Here is a 15,844-nt window from a genome sequence, read left to right on the forward strand (position 1 = left end):
GTTCCAAAATTGATCTTCATCGTCCAGATTGTAGAGCTGTGTGTTTTGAACATGTTGAACAAATTTCAGTCAAATCAAACCACAGATCGAACTCCAAGCAGCTTCTTGATCAAAAAGGGATTGTACATATTTTTTTCAATTTCTGCACTTTTCTTCTTCCCCTTTTTCTTATATCTGACTGTCACATTAGGGGTGTCAACGGTTCGGATTGATTTGATTCTATAATAATCCAATAACCGAACCATTTTTAACAGTTCCAAAAAAATAAAAATCGTAACCGAATTATTACATATATAAAACCAAACCATGACCAATCCGTCACACTAGACTGATTTCGGTTCTATCTAATTAACATTTAACTTCTAAACATTTTGGCAAAATATAAAATTATAAACAAATTTGTTAATTAAAATAGACCCATTACTTCATTAATACTTCAAGTCTTAAAATAAAAATAGAACAAAATAATTCATAGACTACCTCAACAAATAAGATTACATTGACCATTTAGTATATATAGCAATAGCGCATAAAAGTTTAGAAATAAAAGAGTTCATAAATAATAATAAGTTAATAACCAACAACAAAAAATAAATAAACAAAAACTAGCAGATTAAAATTATAATATATATATAAGTATAATATCGGTTCTGGTTCTGTTCGAACCACGATTTGAAAAAAAAATCAATAACCAAACCAAATATATTGGTTCTTAATTTTTTAGAATCAGAACTTAACATTTGAACCATAGAACCAATGCAAAAGGCACAATTTGGTTCGATTCACCAATTTACAGATATTTTTTGACACCCCTAATTAAAAGGGTTTAAAACCCTTTAATTCTTGATATTTTATGGACGAAAATACCCCTAAGTCTTTGATATAAGCCTAACTCATATGGGCTTTACTTTACTTAATTAATGATTAAGTAAAAAATTAATAGGCTATCTCCACAAATGAGAAAACCTAGCCCAACAATATCGCCATGCTATTATGCTTTGCGCTGCTTAAGCCAAGGTGGCCTGGTTAAGGATCTTCCAATAGGCGCTTAGGGTACTAGCTCTAGTTGAGAATGCTCTTGAAATGATGCCGTCACAATCACAAGTGATATCATAGAGTAAAAACTTACATTCTTTTTCATGCACACATTTTATGTAAATATGTTATTTTGTGGGTTTTTCATGCACACATTTTCTAACTTGTGTTAATCTCTTGAAATATTCAAATGTTACAGGCAAAACAAGTAATTCAAATGGATAAGAAGTCCTTAAAGCATAGGTTTTAGAAACTTTATTATTTTTGAGCCATGACATGTATTGTAAATATTATATATGTTTTTATGTGACATGCTAGAAATATGTATAGGTTTTATTTTGGTTATATTACATGTATCAAACATGCCAAACCCGTTATACGAATTAAATTTGTATTTAAGTCATGTTATTTTATTTTGGTGGAGACAAATGACTACGTTCATATATTAGAATGTAGCCACTTATAAATCTATTTTAAGGGTTTGTAAAAATTTTTGGTCATGAGCTCGAAAAGTTTTTACTTTTTGTTTTAAACTCGATATTTTTGAATGAATTGAAAATTTAGAATGCTGTTATAAATTAAATAAGATTCGATTCGTAAAAATGAACATGCACATAAAGATCATGTCTTGATAAATTAAATTGAATACAAGAGTTTGGGTAAAAAGGTAACATTCACTAAAAATAAATCTTTCTAAGAGTCGTTTAGGAGAATAATTTATATTAAATTAAAAAATAATAATAATAAAAATAAAAAATCAAGTGAATAAAAGTTTTGAAAGTGAGTTGTAAGTGGTAAGTCTTGGATCAAGACCAAGGATCGAGTCTCGCAAGTGGCAGTGTGGGGGTACCTCTCTCCAAAGTAAGGGGGGTTCCTTGTGCACGGTGAGCCCGGGTCTACTCACTGCGTCCGACTGGGTCACCATGATTAACCTCCTCCCACGTCTTGTCGGGCCGGGTATGAGGGGCGCTCGAGATGAGCGATTTTACCTTTTGGATCAAAAAATATTTTCAAAAGAAAATTCTCTAATTATAACGTAAAGAGACACTTTAAAGAGAAGGTCAGAGAGAGATTAAGATAAATAACAAAAGGATTCTATCGTAAAAGAAAGAAGAATGATGAAAATAAAAAGCAGCAAACCCATTTGGATTCGATCAAAGCAAAACGAAGAATAGTCAGCAATGGATTTTCCATCCATCTCTTCATTTTGCCCCCATATTCCAAAGAGTCAATCGCCCGTGGGTAATCTACCAGTAAAGGGGCTCTCGGTCGACTGGAACTCGTGGGTTCCAACTAACAAGTAACAACTGTTTTCATTTTTTATTTTTCTATTTTTAAAAATTAATTTTCGATATAAACAATTTAATTAGTGACATAACGTGCAAAGGTACCCAACTTTGACTTGTAATAATAGATTAGATGCCAGTAACTCTTAAAATTAATTAATGAAAGATGTGTGAGTGAAAAAAAAAAATCATGATCACAGGACAGAAGGATCGACGTTAGCCAACAAAAACCAATTGTGATTGAGCAGCTGAACCTCACTCGGTTATTGACTTAGGAGGGGTTGCAAAATCCCATCATGGGTGGGACCAAAATGCATTTCCATTAGGTCTACAATGCTTCGGGAGGAAAGCCAACCACCATCCTGTGGGAAAAGGAGATTGATCTTCGTGGAAAGATAGTGGAGAAGTGAATTTAGGGGTATTTTAATTGCCAAGGTAAGTATGATCATCAGTCAAGGAGGAACGTGGGTGGCAGCTCTAATTGACAACATTTTTAGAGTCAAAACTGCAATAATAATAAGATATATATATATATTTGAGAACATTTTTAGAGTCAAAACTACAATAACATATATGTTTATATATATTCTCATAATATAAATCAAATATATTGATGTTAATTCAATGAGTTACAAGTTTAATTTTTTTTTATATAATAATTAAAAAATTAAATTATAATTTATCTAACTTAGTATAATTGAAAACTAATAATAAGAGAAGTTGCATAAGGGGTAATGATACCAACATATATATGTGTATATATATATAGAGAGAGAGAGAGAGAGAGAGAGAGAGGGGGGGAGGAGAACGTTCAGTAAAGCCTGCGATGAGATTGCGCTGCGGGGAAGAAAATATAAAACCACGTGCAGGCAAACGCGGTATCGTGTACGAATCTGTTGTCTGTTGATTCCGGAGGCTGAGTCTATCCAAAGCATCAAACCCTATAAAGAAGACCCCCCCGTTCCTCTCCTCATCCCTTTCAATTCCGTCCAATTTCATCTCTCTCTCTCTCTCTCTCTCTCTGCGAAACTAATCCCAATTTCATCCCCCCATTTAGGTAGGGCAATGCCATCCTTAAACATCCTCCGCCACGATGACATCTTCAGAGCCAACCCCACGGCTACGGAGCCGCCACCGCCTAAACCCTACCGGAGGTTGCTGCCTCTGCTCCTCAAGGCCATCGTCATGCTCGTTATAATCTCCCTCTTCTTCCTCTTCATGGGGATCGCGGCCTTCGCGGCGCTCCATTTGCTCATCCCCACAGGCGCCTTCCGCGCCCTCCACCGCCGCCGTCGCCTCGCCGATCCCGGTTACCCCTCCGGCGCCGCCGTACCGCCGGAGGAGCTCCTGAAGTTCCTTCCGCTGGTTAAGTTTGCAGCCGGGATGGCCGAGACGGACTGCGCCGTGTGCCTGGAGAACTTCAAGGAAGGAGATTGGTGCCGGAGCCTCCCCGATTGTCGCCACTTGTTTCACGCCAATTGTGTGGATAAATGGCTCACGAAAGCGGCCAATTGCCCCATTTGTCGTGCCCGAGTTCGGCTGAATTCCGGCGCCACCAATTCGGAGATGGGGGAAGATGAATGCAACTTTTGGTTGGCAGTTGGGTTTTGATCGGCCAATTACTAATTTGGCATTGACAAGCGCTAGACAAGCTGTGAAAAACGTCTGATAGTTGGAGGGGTTTGTAAGTTTTGTATGCTTTTTTTTTTTTTCTTTTTTCTTATGTAATTAGGAGTTTATATTTTGAGGAGAATAGCCCGAATGTTCAGGGTTCATGGTCTGTTCTCTGTTGGTCTGTGATTACATCTTCTTGATAGGTAGCTATATTTAACCTAGATAGATAGAAATATTGCAATGAGATAATTTGTATCACTCCTGCGAGTTGAGGAATTATGTGATGCAATTAAATACGTTGATTAGCCCCAAATAATGGTTTATTCATTGACGCCTTTTGGCTTTCCTGGCCAACCTCACTTAGCGGGATTCAGAGTTGTGATTGTTGTTGACATTGTTATTGCAGTTTTGGCTTTTTTTGATGTTTTGTGCAAGACCCGGTTAATTTAAAATTCGGAAGGAATAAATGAGATGGGAGGAGAAATAGTGGACAGTGCCCAATCCCTTAAAAGAAGTGGTTGATTCACTTGTCTGTGTTTTCCTCTGGAGATGTTAGGGACCTGACTTTGCAACAGACAAAAAATATGACTGTCAAATGATTTTCCCAAGATTATAGATCACCTAGTCTGCAGAGAGCAAGGAAAGGAAATAGTTACGTTTTGTCCCGAAATAGGGTTTTGGATTTAACTCACCCTAGCTCAAAGTGATGCCTCAACTGGCAGACGCATCCATGATAGACAACAATGTTTATTCATTGGCTAACCGTCTCCTTTTAATTCACTAAAACTGAAGTAAATTTGAGAATGCAATTATATTTTGAAGTAAATTTAGGAAGAACAATAAATTACTCTTATGAATCTTTTCTTTCTTTCTTTCTTTGTATTCGTCCGTCTTGAAATGAATACATGCTTGGAAGTTTTCATAATCCAAAGAAAAATAGCACAATAAGCCGTATAGATACAAAACTCTTGATGTGATTTGGAAACAACTGACTGTAAAATAATATCTACTTGACATGTCACTGTTTGTGGTGTCCGTGTGTCATAGGAGTTAAGCATTAGTTTTTTGACCTTGGAACTTGGATCATAACTTAGTTGGTATGGGTCCTTCAATTTTAGTTTTGCACATTTTGGCAGATTAGAACTTTTTTTACATGTTTACTTCTAGACACTCTCGCTGGCCTCAATATTTCAGGCATTGATTTTAATCCCTAGAAGATTAATGTTTGCTCAAGGTGTGGATTTCTCCATTCCCCCAATGGTTCAATGACATCAACCTCTTTATTTCACAGTTCAGATGATGGGGTTTGGCATGTGAAAGATCTCAGGGAACTAGCAGCTAACTGGGGTTGCAGTGTTCACATTTTGTAGTTTAGGGCTATAACAACAATCACAAGCCTTTGTGCTATTTGGTGTGGTCAGCTATATGAATTCTAGATCTTCAACTATGTTTGTCCATGGCCATGTCTTCTATAAGGCCTTTTTATCCTATGTTATGTCTTTAAGAGTTTTCACCAAGTTTGCAGCTGTCAGGGCCTCATGACTGACAATGGAAATTCTCTTCGTAAGGGACAGAATTAGGGCTGAGTGAGAGAAGAATGTGAAGAAGGAGAGAAAGAACAGAGGGAGAGACAGAAATCAGAGAGATCGAGGGAGAGAAATTGAGTGAGAGAGAGAGAGAGAGAGAGATTTAGTTGCTATGAATATTCATCAGTGCTTCTCATTCGGTTGGAAAGCCTTTTATAGCTTCTCCTTGGTGCTAACATACTGGCGGTTATCCAAGGTACAACTTCTGATAGCTGTTTTAGTACAACAGCTACTAACCACCTTACAAATATAACCCCAAAGGACAAAAATACCCCTAACACAACCATAGGGTCCCGACAATTACCCCCCCCCTAAAAAACTTTCTTGTCCTCAAGAAAGAGAAAGGAATGTGCCCACCCGAGGAAACTGTCGCAGCAGATCAGGGAGATATTCCCATGTGTTGTCAGGATGAAGATGGGTCCACTGCACTAACACCTGAGTAATAGGGGATCACCCTCCTATCCAATATTAAGGTTGGTTCCACTGGAGAAGGAGCATCGGAAATAAGTCAAGCAGAGTAGGAGAAATCTGCTGAGCTCCCATTGACTTCTTGAGCAGGGAGACATGAAAGACAGCATGTATGTGGGAAGTGGCAGGCAGTTGCAGCTTGTAAGCTGCAGTCCCAAATTTGGCCACAATAGGGAAGGGGCCAAAGAATTTAAGACTAAGCTTAGACACTTGGCCGTGAGTAAGAGCCCATTGGTGGGAGTGTCTCAACTTCAAGTAAACCATATCTCCCATCGAAAACTCCCATTCACTGTGCCTATGATCAGAAAATTGCTTTATCCTGTGCTGGGCAGTGGCTAATTCCCTTCATAATAGCTGTAACACCTCCTGTTGCTGCTGTAAGTAGTCATCCACAGCAGCTATGGATGTGGACTGCTGAGTAGCAGGAAGGAGGGGTGGCCTGTAGCCATACAACGCCTGAAAGGGAGACATTTTGATGGAGCTATGATAACATGAGTTGTACCACAAGGAAGTCATTTGTGCCAGGCCCGGGGTTGAGCAAAGCAAAGATAGTGCAGATAGGTCTCAAGGCACTAATTCACACGCTCTATTTGGCCATCAGTCTTCGGGTGGTAGGTAGTAGACATGTGCAATCGAACTCCCAAAGACTTAAACAAGTCTGCTGCAGTAGACTGGTAAAGACCTTGTCCCTATCCGAGACTATGGTCTGTGGCACTCCATGTAGGCTGATCACTTGGTCCAAAAACACGCTTGCCACCTCTTGTGTTGTGAAGGGATGAGAGAAACATATAAAGTGGGTAAATTTAGTGAACCTGTCCACCACCACCAATACGCAATCCTTGCCCTCTGACTTTGGCAGCCCTTTTACAAAATCCATAGAGAGACATCCCAGGCCTGCTCCGGTCTTTCTAAAGGCTGCAGCAACCCAAGTGTCGCCATTGTTTCATGTTTACAAATTACAACACTGACACATCTCACAAGACATCACATACTCCAGCACACTTCTCTTGAGGTTGGGCCAATAAAATAGCTGCATAACCTTGTAGTGGGTGTTCCTTATGCCCGAATGACCCCCCACAGTTGACCCGTTTAAGGTCTGCAGAATTTTGGTCTTAAGCTAGTCACAGTCCCCAATCACAATCCGGCCATGAAATCGGATTAACCAATTAGACATGGTATAACCTGGTCTGCTGAAAGGATCAAGAAGCAGCTGTTTCAGCAGCACCTTAGACCATGCAGCTAGAGTATAACTAGTTGTCACCTCCTGCAACCAATCAGGAACAACAGTGGTAATGATTGCAACAGTTCCTTCATCAAAACACCGGGATAGAGCATTTGTAGTCACATTTTCTTTTCCCCTTCTATACTGAATTGTGTAATCCAAGCCCATCAACTTACTCATCCCTCTCCTCTACAACTGAGTTGTAGTTTTTGCTGTAAAAGAAACTTCAAACTTTCATGATTAGTGCAGATTATAAAAGTTCCACTCTCCAAATAGTGCCTCCATTTCTCAACCACTATCAACACAGCCAATAATTCTTTATCATATATGCTTAGTCCCACATGTTTGGGAGCTAAGGCTTGGCTGAGGAAGGCTATAGGGCGGCCTTCCTGCATGAGAACCGCTCCAACCCCTGCATTATTACTTGCATCAGTCTCCAGAACAAAAGGCTGGCTGAAATCAGGCAAAGCCAGAGCAGGTGTCTCACTCATTGCCTTCTTCAATTTCACAAATGCTTCCTCTACCTGCAGGTTCCATGGGAAGCTATCTTTCTTTAACAATTCTGTTAAGGGCTTACTAATGACTCCATAATGCCGCATAAATTGTCTGCCCTAAGAATCCCTGCACAGCCTTTACATTAGTAGGCATAGGCCAAATCCACCATGGAAGCCACCTTTTTTGGATCAGTACTCACTCCTTGGGCTGAAATAATGTGTCCCAAGTACTCAACCTGTCTTTGAGCAAAAGCACACTTTGATTTCTTCACATACAATTGATTGAGCCTAAGGATCTCGAATGCAGATTTTAGATGGCTGAGATGTTTGGCAAAGATTGGGCCGTATACTAGGATGTTTTCAAAGAAAACTAGGATAAATTTCTACGGGTAAGGCTCAAAGATTTGGTTCATCAAGGATTGAAAAGTAGTCGGGGCATTTGTTAGCCCAAAGGGCATAACTTTGAATTCATAATACCCTTGATGTGTTCAGAAGGTTGTTTTCTAAATATCCTTTGGTTTTATTCAAATTTGGTGGTAACCGGCTCGAAGGTCTAGTTTTGAAAAAACGATAGCATGTTTAAGCTCATCCAAGAGATCTTCAATTATGGGTATAGAAAACTTGTCCTTGATAGTTATGGCATTCAATTGACGATAGTCAATGCAGAATCGCCATAAACCATCTTTCTTTTTGAAAAGGAGGACGGGAGAAGCGAATGGACTGTGGTTTAGCTGGATGATTGACTGTTGTAGCTTTTCTTTGACACGATTTTCAATTTCGGTCTTTTCCTGGGGTGGATACTGATAGGACCGAATATTGACTGGTTTGGAATTGGACCTAAGTGGAATGGCATGGTCATATGAACGTTGGGGAGGTAAGGACAAGGGTTCTACAAAGAGATCCCTAAACTCTTCCAAAAGCATATGCAAGGAATCAGATTCATGTACCTGCCAATTAGGTTGAGATGGGCAGCTTACAGTCACCAACAGCCTCCCTGCTTGCTGCTGCATCTCCTCCCAGTCATCAGTAGCCTGCAACGAAAACGGCTGCATCACCTGATCCAATTTTGTTTTTAGCAGCCTCTGCAGCCTCTTTCCGGTTATCATCTTACAAGGGCCTATGTCTGGCCTCTCTCAACCAAGGTTACTGCCTTCCCATCCTTGGTAATAGTAACCTCCAGCTTGTTGAAATTGAAGCTGATTGGGCTAATAATTTTCATCCAATCAACGCACAGCACCACAGCACAGCCCCCTAGCTTCAACAATCGCAGGTCAGTCATAAATGATTCTACCTGCATCTCCTAATGAAATTTCACCCAGGCAGATATGCTAACCATCTTCTCTCCATTTGCCATTATCACCGTCAATGGCTGCATGTTGGTACCCGAACTCCCTAGCTTCTTGCCGGTCTTTTCGTCCAAGAAACTGTGTGCTTCCTCTGTCAATAAGTACCACCAGCCTATGATTCCTGACCTTCCCTCCCGCCTTAATGGTTTTACTGTTAACCAAGCCTTGCAAGGCATGCAGAGAGATCTCACCATCCCCTGCTTCTTCCACTGCAATCTCTTCTTCCTCCAGAACTTCTTCTCTCTCCACCATTTCTTCATCTCCTTCCAGCATCAATAATTGCTTCCTACATTGATGACCAGGCACATACCAGTCTCCATATTTGTATCATTGGCCCGCCTGCCTCCTTTGCTCAAAAGTTCCTAAATCTGCCTCCCACCGGCTGATTCCCCACTGTTGTAGGTTGGACAGCAGTTCCTCTAAGAATTTGGCTGGATTTCACCATCTCGTTACCACTTCCATGATTTAGCACCACCTGACTACCTTGAAAAGAAAACTTCTGCTTCTTCGTTAAGGCTTCCACCATCATCTCCTGCAGCCGTGCACTTTCCGCAACCTGTTTAACAGACTTTGGCTGCAACATCTTAACTGTTGGCCTTAACTCATCGTTCAAGTCGTTGATAAAACTTGAAACAAAATAGGCCTCACTCCAACTGGGATTTAGCGTGATCTTAGGGACTTTAGTTCTTCAAACTTCACCTAGTGTTGCTTGACAGTCCCTTCCTGTCTCAGCTTATTGAATTCCTCCACTACATCAACCAAATTCTGATCTCTGAATCTAACACAGAATTCCTCTACAAAGTCCGGCCAATTACTGTTTGTTTGCGACCTGTTCCATCCTTGGAACCAGGACTCCGCCACATCTGAAGCTAAGGTGATCTTTTGATAGTCTAGAATCTGATATAAGGTGAACAACTTCTCATGGCGCCGGATCCACCACCGTGGATTTTGTCCTTCAAACAATGGGAGGTCCAACTTTGGCATAGGGAAATGAGGGTGAGACTGAGCAGCCTGCATTCCCTGCCTTCTGCCTGGCGCTCGTTCCTCCCAACATTTCTCCACTAACAGCAGGTTCCGCTTAAAAATCCAAGGAATCTGCTGCCCTAGGGCCTGGTCCAAGTCCTGGCAGGACTAGATCGGTCCTTTCCTTAGGAGGAAAATCAGGTGACAACCTCACCTGGTTCTGTAGAGCAAACATCATCATGAAGGATTGGATCTGTTCGCGAATCTGATTACTGACATCATCACGCATGCTGCCTATCTCAGCGCGCATCTGCATTCCTTCCACACGCATCTGATTCATCTGGTTGATCGCTGTATCGAGCTTCTTCTCCATCAACGACTCCATCACGCCTACTCAATTCTGCAACTCTGACACAGTGGTGGTCACCTGCAGCAGTTGTGACTCCATTTGCTTCATCCCAGTTCCATCTGCCATTGCTGCCGCTGATTGAGTCTACGTCTAAGCCAAGGAGCGGTGCTCTAATACCAAAACTGTCAGGTCCTCGTGACTGATAATGGAAATTCTCTTCATAAGAGAGAGAATTAGGGCCGGGTGAGAGAAGAATGTAGGGAGGGAGAGACAGACATTAGGGAGATCAAGGGAGAGAAATTGAGTGAGTGAGAGAGAGAGATAGATTTAGTTACTATGAATATTCATCGGTGCTTCTCATTAAGTTGGGAAGCCTTTTATAGCTTCTCCTTGGCGTCAACTTACTCGCAGTCATCCAAGGTACAACTTCCAATAGCTGTTTTAGTACAACTACAACTACCTACCTTACAAATATAACCCCAAAGGACGAAAATACCCCTAAAACAACCATAGTGTCCTGACAGCAGCATGATTAGTCTTTGTGCTTGTGAAATTTATAGAACTGCCTAATGCATTAGATAAATTGGATTGTGTTACATAATAATGTCCCTGAAATGCTGCAGTTAGTTCCATAGAACTAATGAATCTTTTTTTTTGTGTGTGTGTGTGTTCACTGTTCTGGTGCAACCATTGGCTAGTATCTCTCATGCAACAATATCTTTTTCTCAACTACGGTGTCTCGTTATATGTAACCAAGTGCTTTATGTTTAGTCTTTGTTCCTTTTGTGTGAAGAAGGAACTTTCTTCTGAGAACTATGAACCTGAAATGCTCTGAAAAGAGAGGAAAGGAAAGACTTGGATTCTGGTACGACTGTCTTAGAAAGAATTTGGTTTGAACTGGCAGGCTGCCTCATATTCATGTTGTCAATAGAGATCAAACATAGCGCTATAATGTAACGTATCCTTTGGTTAACTGAAACTGCCAATGGTATGTTGTGCTCTTGCTTATCCATAATGCATCTTTGGGCCATATGTTTTTAGGAGGTGGCTTGTGTTGCAAGTTTCAATGGGTTTCTGGGTTTTGCTTTGCTATGATTTTTGTTTCTATGCGCGAAGGAGCCTGCATTTTGAGCTTGTTTCTTTTGTATTTTAAGATTTTCTCACGACTATTACAGTTCTGAATGTTCAGCTGTTGCTCTGCTTCTTGGTTGTGATACCCTTTTCCTGTTGTGTTATTTTTAATATTACTAGTCAAAGGGGGTTCAAGTTGTGAAATAGAGCCTCTTCACAAAACAAACATCAATACTACTAATCTTGTGTATGGATGCAAGCCTCCCCGACCCGACGTAAAAAATTTTAGCAACTGGAGGTCCTTGTAGAAATAATTGGGTTGTGACTAATTGGGTGTTTGTTGGTTGGGATATATTGGCAGTAGCATATGGTTCTGTTCAACTTTGCTGGCTCTGAATGGCCTCACTTTTGTTGAGCTTTGGCGTTGATTCATCCATTGGAATAACAACTGTAACTGTGGTCCGCGGAAGAAGAAAGAAAAGGGGGGATGAATAAGGTAGGAGGAAAAGAATGATGATTGATGGATGGGGGATTCCAACAATTATTTTCCTCAATGATCCAGAGATTTGCTGTTCAGAAACAAAACTTCTTGATTCTCTAATCTTTCTTTAGTTCAAATTACAATTAATATTAAGTTTTCCTCTTCCTTGGTGTAGTTGGAGGGTTAATTGCATTCTATTTTTTTTTTTATTTATGATCATATTCATATGTTTAATAAAATTTTCATAATTTATATCATATTAAAAATTTATCACTAACTAATAGAAAAGCCAATTTTAGTATCAGGGAATTTTCGTGTGCTAAATAAAATATTTAAAACATGTTATTTAATGTTACAATAAAAAATGCTTTTTATTATTTCCCAAAAATGATAAATAAAATTACAAATATAATTTTTTACATTTAATAATACCTCAATTTATTTTTATTGTATCAAATATTATTGGCAAAAAAAAAAGTTATGCAAAAGTTAGAAATAATATACTAAAATAATTTTATGATTATTTTTTATGCCAAACAATCAATAACATATATGCCAAGTAAATTATATCTTAACATGTTTATTTAAAAATGTAAATATATAATTAATTAAGTTAAGAGGTATGACTAAGGGCATGAGGTTGTCCGCATCGTCACTGTTATCAGTGAACTAAAATGCGGCCTAGGCAATTGCTTAGGCAGAGCCAAGGCGCTAGGCGGTCGCTGGCCACCGCGATTATGGTCAAATCGGCTACCTTAGGCGCCAACCCGGCTAATCAATACCGGGCGGACGCCTAGCCGCTTGAACCGCCTGGCCGATTATGGCCTAATCGATCCCATGAATGGATTAGTATAAATTTATTAGGGTTTTGTTTCCCCTTACCCGTTACCCCTTCTCTCTCGCGTGCACCGCCACCGACAATCTGTTGCAGAGTCACCGTTGTCGTCGCCTCTCTCGTGCTCGCACGCAGCCACCGTCTCTTGCAGTTGCAGAGTTGCCGTCGCCGCCGTCTCGTGCTCACACGCTGTCGCCGTCGCCGTCACCTCTCTCGTGCTTGCTCGCACATCTTCCTCACTCACCCTGCGCCTCCTCTGGTAAGCAGTAAGCAAGCAGCAGCAGCAACGCTGCTGCTTGCTGTTGTCTCTCTCGTGTCGCATGCCGCCACTATCTCTTGCGTTGCTAGTTCTCGATCTTCTTCCTCCGCCGAGTGTTTTTGTTGCTGTTGCTGCTGGTTGTAATTTGTTGCTTGTATTTTGTTGAGTTGTTCTTCCTCCACCAAGTGTTGTATTTTGTTATTGTTGTATTTTGTTATTATGTCTTTATTTGATTTTATTATTTTTAATGCCTATAAATTGTGTTTCACAAAGTCTAAACTCTAAATTTAATAATCTATATTAATATTTCATAATCTTTGTTTAATTTATATGTGTATATTTGGGATAATATGAATTTTAATTTGTATGTACATTTAAAATAATATGAATTTTAATTTAAAAAATAACAATTTTTCTAGGCCTCGCCTAGGCGCTAGGCCCCAGCCTGACGCTCGACTAGCACTTAGCGCGTTTTAGAGCACTGACTGTTATCGTTAACCCTTATTATCTTTAAGCTTTATCTAAGCACGTGGTGGGATGTGGGGGGCGAAAACGAAGCCGAAATAGATTATGTCCGCACTATCACACTCGTCATTCTCGATTTTGCTCACTATCCAAATAATGAAGTTTAAATTCCTCATCTTTTTTTACTATTGTCATTGTTCACTACACCCATTGCCATCTCTTTTCACAACAGTCATCGTTGAAGACATCGCCATCACTATTGTTATCATAGTTAAAACTATCACTGTTAAAGCACGAAACTCAATCAAAGAAGATGAAGAGGACAAAGCACGTTGTAGGTGATTTGTTGTCGACTTCAAAGATAACTATTGAAGGCTGTCGGACACTACAAAAAAAAAAAAGCCCACAATTGGAGAAGAAGAGTCATGGCGAAGGAGGAGATGAACAGACGTGACAGAGATGGTCAGTCACAGCAAAACCCAATGAACGGCGAAGACGAACAAACACAGTGGAGGAGATGAAAAGTAATATTTATTATTAAATTAATAAATAAATATTAAATTTTTATAGTAGTAAAAATTATAGGTAACATAAAAAAATTAGAATTATAGTTTATTAATAAATAAATAAAATAGAGAATAGAATAGAAAGTGTAGTTGAAGTAAACACAATTTTTAAAATAAAAAAAATAAGGAGTAAATTTATTTATAATATAATAGAAAGTAGAATAGAGAGTGTGATTAAAATATCCTAAGCCTAACTCTAACGAGATTGTTATTCTGCTCGCCAAGCCAAATAATAGCGAGCCAAACACAAATTTTTACCTCCAACATTGCTCGTCATCACCAAAATTACTCGCCAAAAATTTGACAAAACTCAAAACTCTTACCAAATGCAGTGATTGAAATTTGCCAAGCTATCCTCGCCATTTCTCTCCCACAACGACCATCAATGTCGAATGAGACTCGACCAGACGCGACGAAGACGAAATTGATAGGAGAATAGAAGTTGCAGATGCGGCGACCAATAAATCTAAAGAAGATGACCAAAAAAGACAAGTTACAGGTGTGATGAAAAAGAAAATTTGGGTGAAAACCACCAAATTCAAAGGTGACGGCAACCAATAGAAGTGCCATTAACGACGACGAGCAGAATGAGCAATGAGCAGTGGGGGGCTCTTGCATGATTTGTTGTTCATCGTCTTGCACAAATTTGGGTTTGTGATTTTAGAGATTTTTTTATTTATTTGTGTATTGAATAAGTGATATTGTATATTTAGTTATTGGTTTGTATATTTGATTTTTGATTTTGTGTATGTGCATATTTAATTATTTTATATATTTGATTATTAATTTTATGTATTTATGTATCTTATTATTTTGTATATTTGAATATTGATTTGTGTATTTAATTATTTTTATAGTAGTAAAAATTATATGTAAGATAAAATAAATAGAATTAAAGTTTATTAATAAATTAATGAAATATAAAGTTAAATAGAGAGAAGCACAAGAGCGTGATGAAAATAAAAATAATTTTTAAAGTAAAATAATATGTCAATTATTTATAATATAATAAAAAATAGAATAAGGACCCGAGTAATGGAATTTGGATAATGCTATTCGGCCAGAAGTAGTACCCGAAGAAGTGCCACCCCATAACGAAATTACAATTTCACCCATAGTCCAATTAACAGAAATACCCCTGTTCTAATTTCAGTCATTCCCTCTCTCTGACGCTCAATCTCTTAGTTTCTTCTCCATTTTCTCTCATTTTCTCTCTCTGTGTTCTCTCTTGTTCGATCCTATCCATTGTAAAATCTCTCACTCTTCTCACTATCTTCTCTCTCACTTGCTTCCTCTTGTTCTCTCTAGTTCGACCTTCCTCATTACTCAAAGACAAACCAGCCGTAGTGGGAGCCTTCTTCTCGAATCAAAGAAGGGTCGTCGTCTTCTGCCCATGCGACTTTATCTCCGGCCCTCTCTTAGTCTCTTTCACTTTGAGGCACTCTCACCTTTCCATTGGCTCAGATCTACAAGGAGGGAGATAAGTCTTTTAGACATTTTAATCATCAACACATTTATGCGTTTTTTGGTTTTGACCAAGACTTTAATGTTAAATCTAGGGAGATTGGGCCGTTGGATCTTGTTGATTTTTTGGTATGATGGTTGATAGGCCCTTGGCTATCGGGTGGTCACCTATAATCGCCGGAAACCACCGGTTATGGTGGCTGGTGGTGGTTGTCAGTGCATTTTTAAATTTGACCAAAAATTAAAAATCAGATCTACTAAAATCTAACCGTTAAATATGTCCTATTTTTTTGTATGTTATCTCTTTTGACTTAGTATTTGTGATGGTAGGCTCTAATCG

General features: G+C 39.2%; 1 protein-coding gene across 1 annotated transcript; it reads left to right on the forward strand.

The window, feature by feature from the left end:
* The first annotated feature begins 3,386 nt into the window (after positions 1-3,386).
* LOC127794659 (RING-H2 finger protein ATL56-like) lies at positions 3,387-3,932 on the forward strand. Its single transcript, XM_052325907.1, has one exon. The coding sequence runs from the start codon at positions 3,387-3,389 to the stop codon at positions 3,930-3,932; it is 546 nt and encodes a 181-aa protein (XP_052181867.1).
* Positions 3,933-15,844: the final 11,912 nt, after the last annotated feature.

This window comes from Diospyros lotus, chromosome 2 (genome assembly GCF_014633365.1).
Source record: "Diospyros lotus cultivar Yz01 chromosome 2, ASM1463336v1, whole genome shotgun sequence".
NCBI classification, from domain to species: Eukaryota; Viridiplantae; Streptophyta; class Magnoliopsida; order Ericales; family Ebenaceae; genus Diospyros; species Diospyros lotus.